At 40.6% G+C, this 5,440-nt stretch overlaps 1 protein-coding gene across 3 annotated transcripts in view; it reads left to right on the top strand.

The window, feature by feature from the left end:
* The window catches only part of ACAD9 (acyl-CoA dehydrogenase family, member 9), an 83,594-nt gene that overhangs the window by 41,812 nt on the left and 36,342 nt on the right, over nt 1-5,440 (top strand). For all 3 annotated transcript variants that reach the window (XM_014533637.1, XM_014533636.1, XM_005886609.2), the window contains exon 3: nt 2,760-2,861. In XM_014533637.1, coding sequence (XP_014389123.1) covers nt 2,760-2,861 — 102 coding nt within the window. The remainder of the gene's footprint in view (nt 1-2,759; nt 2,862-5,440) is intronic.

The following is a 5,440-nucleotide window of genomic DNA, read 5'->3' as shown; positions in this document are numbered from 1 at the left end:
TTCCACTCAGCCAGCCTTCCTGTGGTTCTGGATGATGTCCGTTATGTCTTTTAGTTGTATTTTTGAAGTGGTTGTGCAAGGCAGCAATCTCTGGTGTTTACCTATGCCGCCATCTTGGTTTCTCCATCAACCTCTAATGTTAATATGGCAACTACAGCTGTCTTTGAATTAGTGTTAGCATGATATGTCTTTTTTCATTCTCTTGACTGATAATGTGTTTTTATATGCAAAGTGGGTTTCTTCTCCACTTAATAAACATAGCTGGAATTTTGGAATACAAAATTACCATAATGTCCTAGCTTGTTTGGCTCAGTGGATAGAGTGTCAGCCCTCAGACTGAAGGGTCCTGGGTTTGATTCTGGTTAAGGGCACATGCCTCAGTTGCAGGTCTGTGCAGGAGGCAACCAGTCAATGGTGTCTCTCTCACATCGATGTTTCTCTCTCTTTGTCTCTCCCTCTCCCTTCTACTCTCTCTATAAATCAATGGAAAAATATGCTTGGGTGAGGATTAACAACAACAACAAAAATTACCATGAAGCACACACTTTAGTAAAACATGAATGGATGAAAGTTTGAGGGGAAACAGTTTATTTATATAATTGCAAAGTAGTTCCCCTATAACATTTATTAAATATATTTTTATTGATTTCAGAAGGTAAGGGAGAGGGAGAGAGAGATAGGAATAGAAACATCAATGATGAGAGAGAATCATTAATTGGCTGACTCCTAAATGCCCCCCACGGGGGCTGAAGCCCACAACCTGGGTATGTGCCCTGACTGGGAATTGAACTGTGACCTCCTAGTTCATAGGTCAATGCTCAATCACTGAATCACATTGGCTGGCCTCCCTGTGATATTTATTAATTACAAAGGGAAAATAACTTTATTTTTTTAATATATATTTTTATGATTTCAGAGAGGAAAGGAGCGGGAGAGTTAGTGATGAGAGAGAATCATTGATTGGCTGCCTCCTGCACACCCCACACTGGGAATTGGGCCTGCAATCCCAGCATATGCCCTGACCGGGAATCGAACCATGACTCCTAGGTCATAGGTCAATGCTCAGCCACTGAGCCACACTGGCCAGACGAGAGAGTAACTTTATGTGGAGAATTTTGGCTGGCACCACCTTAAACAGGTGATCAAGTTAGCATCACCAGTTATAAGACTTAATTATGTCTCGTATACTCTGATATAATACACTGAGAAGGGCACATCACCCTTGTTGTCTTCTTTCCCAAAATACATAACATTGATCTAATCTTTGGAAAACAGGCAAATCTAAATTGCTACAGAGGAATAATGCTTTAAATGTCAAAGTCATAAAAGACAAGAAAAGACTGAATAAGAACCATCACAGACTGAAGGATTCTAAAGAGACATAACAACTAAATACAGTGTGGGATCCTGGATTGGATCCTGGAACAGAAAAAAGACATTAATAGAAAAACTGATGAAACTTAAATTAATTCTGTAATTTACTAAATAATAGTATATGAATGTCAGTGTCCTAATTTTGATAGTTTTACTGTGGTTCTATAAGGTTGCATTAGGAGAAGCTGGGTCAAGAGTATACAGAAACTCTATACTATTTTTGCAACTTTTCTTTAAATTTGATAATATTTCGAAATAAAGGTATACAGTAAAAATAATAAAGTGGATCTGTTACAGGGCAGCATAGTTGAATGTTGTCTTTTAAAATCCAGTCTGACAATCTGCCTTTTGATTGATCTTTGATATATGATTATTTTAATACTAGAGGTCTGGTGCATAAAATTCATGCACGGAGGGGGTGGTCCCTCAGCCCGCCTGCACCCTCTTCAATCCGGGACCCTTGACTCCTAACCACTCACCTTCCTGCCTGCCTGCCTGATTGCCCCTAACCGCTCTTCCCTGCCGGCCTGATCACCCCTAACTGCTCTCCCCTGCCAGCCTGATCGCCCCCTAACTGCTCTCCCCTGCCGGCCTGATCGCCCCCTAACCTCCTCTGCCTTGTCCCCTGCCACCGTGGCTATGTCCGGAAGGACATCCAGAAGGATGTCAGGTCTAATTAGCATATTACCCTTTTATTAGTATAGGTTATTATTGACATAGTTGGGTTTAACTCTATCATCTAGCTATTTTTTTATTTGTCCCATCTCTTCTTTGTTTCCCTTTTTCTTTTTTTATCTGCCTTCTTTTGGATTAATAGAGTGTTTTTTATTTCACCTTATCTCTTTTGTTGGTTTATTAGTAATACCTTTTGTTTTTCAGTGGTTGCTTTAGAGTTTATAGTACATGTCTTACCAATATTACCAGTATACCACTTCATGTCTCATGTAAGAGCATTACAACATTTTCGCTTTCCTGGCCTAAGTGCTATTTCATACATTTTATTTCTGCATTCATCATAAACCTTAAATACCTTGCTATTCTTTTTTTCTATTGTGGTAAAATATGCATAACATAAAACTTACATTTTAATCCTTGTTAAGTATACAATTCAGTGGTATTAAGTATATTTACAATGTTGTGCAGCCATGCCATGTGAATAGCACCCTGATTAAGAAACAATATACCCTGGTATTGGTAATTTTTCAAAATACAGTTCTTTCTGGTGTAATTAGGTAAAATTAAAAGCATGCTAAATGACCATGACTAGATAATTTCCAGTTTTAAACTTTTTGAAACTGGGGTTGTATACTATACAAAAAGTTGTTCTGTTTATTTTTATAAACATCACTTATATTTTGTTTAATCAAGATATTTCTTCTTGGTAGTGGACTCTCGAAAAATTGATCAGGAGGGAAAAATCCCAATAGAAACATTGGAGAAACTGAAGAGCCTGGGGCTTTTTGGGATGCAAGTCCCAGAAGAATATGGTAAGTTTTTTTTTTCCGCCTGCTGGTTGTCTGTCTCTTAAGAAAGTACTCTATTTTTGTTTAAAAAAAGAGTTATTTTGGGGAAGGGTGGCCTTTTAAGTGCAGTATGTCCAAGATCGAGCTGTAAAACAGCTGGAATTAATAAAAACATCTGTCATTGGCTGAATACCAGATGGCTGGTTAGTGAGTGTGTGTGGACTGGCTCAGGGCAGAAAGTGTGCTTTTTTTCCCTCTGGAATGGACCAGAGACCACTGCAGGAGCTGATTGCATTGTCATCTCCACTGTATAGTCCTTTGGTCTCTGGCATAGGAATTGCCCTTGGAGCCACTTACGCTTCATGTTGGAGGGATAAATGTGTGGTGAGAGTTCATGTGCCAGGGTTTGGCTTCTCATACTGGTGCAGAGGAGTAAGGCATAAGGCTGTAGGGCACAAGGTACATCTAAAAAACCCTAACTTGTTCCATTACAGACCTAATGCTAGTGAGTGTTCAGTTTTGCTGTAATAAGTGTATTGGTATTAAACAGACTGAATTGTTCTCGAACCTGTGGCCTGTGGGGGATTTTACTAGGGACCTTCGAGCAGGCTCTGTGTCCTCTGGACTGTGCATAGCATCTGTGGAGCTTCATAGTGACATTTTAAGCCCCCAAGTGAAAGACCTTGTCTTTCTCCTCAGGATCCCAGAGTAATTCTGTTTATCAGATTTGGCTGATCACTTGTTTCTTTTTTTGCCTAATCTAGAGGTGGTCATCCCGGTTCTGTGGGATTAAGGGGACAGGCAAGAATTGTGTGCAGGGAGAGGGATAGACAGTGTCTCAGAGACAGACACAGTCATACGCATGCATGGGCATGCACACCCACACACAGTTTTTACTCTCAGGCCCTTTTGACATGAAAGTGTGGCTCTAGGTTCTCAGCCTGCACCCACTTCTCTGAGCCCTCTTCTTGAGGCTTTGCTGGCTGGGGCTGCTCCCATTGTGATCAGCTATGGGGCAGGAGTTTAGGGGAGAGTTAGTCGTGCTTTTAGCGCTGGGTGTATTTCATGGGTGTAGCTGTTCATCTGGAGGTTTTTAGTATTTGGGGCATTTTTCCAGCCATATTTTAAATTAGGTTTGCATAGCAAATCACAGAATCCAGGAGCTTGTCTTGATGGTCTATCTCAGTGGTTCTCAACCTTCCTAATGCCGCGACCCTTTAATACAGTTCCTCATGTTGTGGTGACCCCCAACCATAAAATTATTTTTGTTGCTACTTCATAACTGTAATTTTGCTACTGTTATGAATCGTAATGTAAATAAATATCTGATATGCAGGATGTATTTCCATTGTTACAAATTGAATGTAATTAAAGCATAGTGATTAATCACAAAAACAATATGTAATTATTTATGTGTTTTCCGATGGTCTTAGGCGACCCCTGTGAAAGGGTCATTCTACCCCCAAAGGGGTCGCGACCCACAGGTTGAGAACCGCTGGTCTATCTTCTTCCCTGTTTTACCTAAGAGACTAAAGTTATACCACCCAGCCCCTGCACCCCAAGTTGGGCAGCCATAAGTAGGGGACCCTCAATGTTTGTAGAATAAGTACCCATCCTGGAACTGGTCCATTGTGAGACAAAATGTGAAAATTTAGGACAAATTAGTGTGATATCTAATTTCCTTGATTCTGAGGCATAGCTTAATCAGGCTAAATCTTACATTATATGTATGTTTATTGCTTTGCTTTAAACTGTTCAATGGTGTATCTTTTTTTTTAAGGTGTATTTTTATTGATTTCAGAGAGGAAGGGAAAGGGAGAGGGAGAGAGAGAAAGAAACATCAGTGATGAAAAAGAATCATCAATAGGGTGCCTTCTGCATGTCCCCCCACTGGGGATTGAGCTGCAACCTAGGCATGTGCCTGTAACCTCCTGGTTCATAGGTCGATGCTCAACCATTAAGCCACAACGGCCAGCCTAAATGGTGTATCTTACTTGTCATTGTATAAAAGACCTTTCATCACATTTCCAAATGTAGAAAAATATTCTTTTATACAGAAGACATAAAATAATCATGGATGTTGCTCCCCCACAAGTGTTGGAATTCACAGCACAGACCTCTACAGCCAGACTTTCTATTTCTTAACAGAAATCTGCAGCCTCTGAGTGAGGTAGGGGGAGACTGCATTCTTTCAGACACCTGAGACTTGTCAGTATTATAACTCACAAGTGACAGGGGAGTTATCTGCCATAACACACGGGCTGCATTGAATACTAGTTAGCAAGCAGGTGGGGGTAGAGCTGGAGAGTGGTGGTTGGTCTGTCATCCACTGGAAAATATAAGTGCTTGGAGTAAGCAAATATCAGGGGGAAGCCTCTAGACCAGTGATGGCGAACTTTTTGAGCTTGGTATGTCAGCATTTTGAAAAACCCTAACTTAACTCTGGTGCCGTGTCACATATAGAATTTTTTTGATATTTGCAACATAGTAAAACCAAAGATTTATATTTTTAATATTTATTTTATATTAGAGGCCCGGTGCACAAAAATTTGTGCACGGGGGGGGGGGTGTGTCCCTTAGCCCGGCCTGTGCCCTCTCGCAGT

This window comes from Myotis brandtii, unplaced genomic scaffold, assembly GCF_000412655.1.
Source record: "Myotis brandtii unplaced genomic scaffold, ASM41265v1 scaffold995, whole genome shotgun sequence".
Taxonomy (NCBI): Eukaryota; Metazoa; Chordata; class Mammalia; order Chiroptera; family Vespertilionidae; genus Myotis; species Myotis brandtii.
Note: the sequence above shows the minus strand (reverse complement) of the source record. Positions and strands in the feature narration are given on the sequence as shown.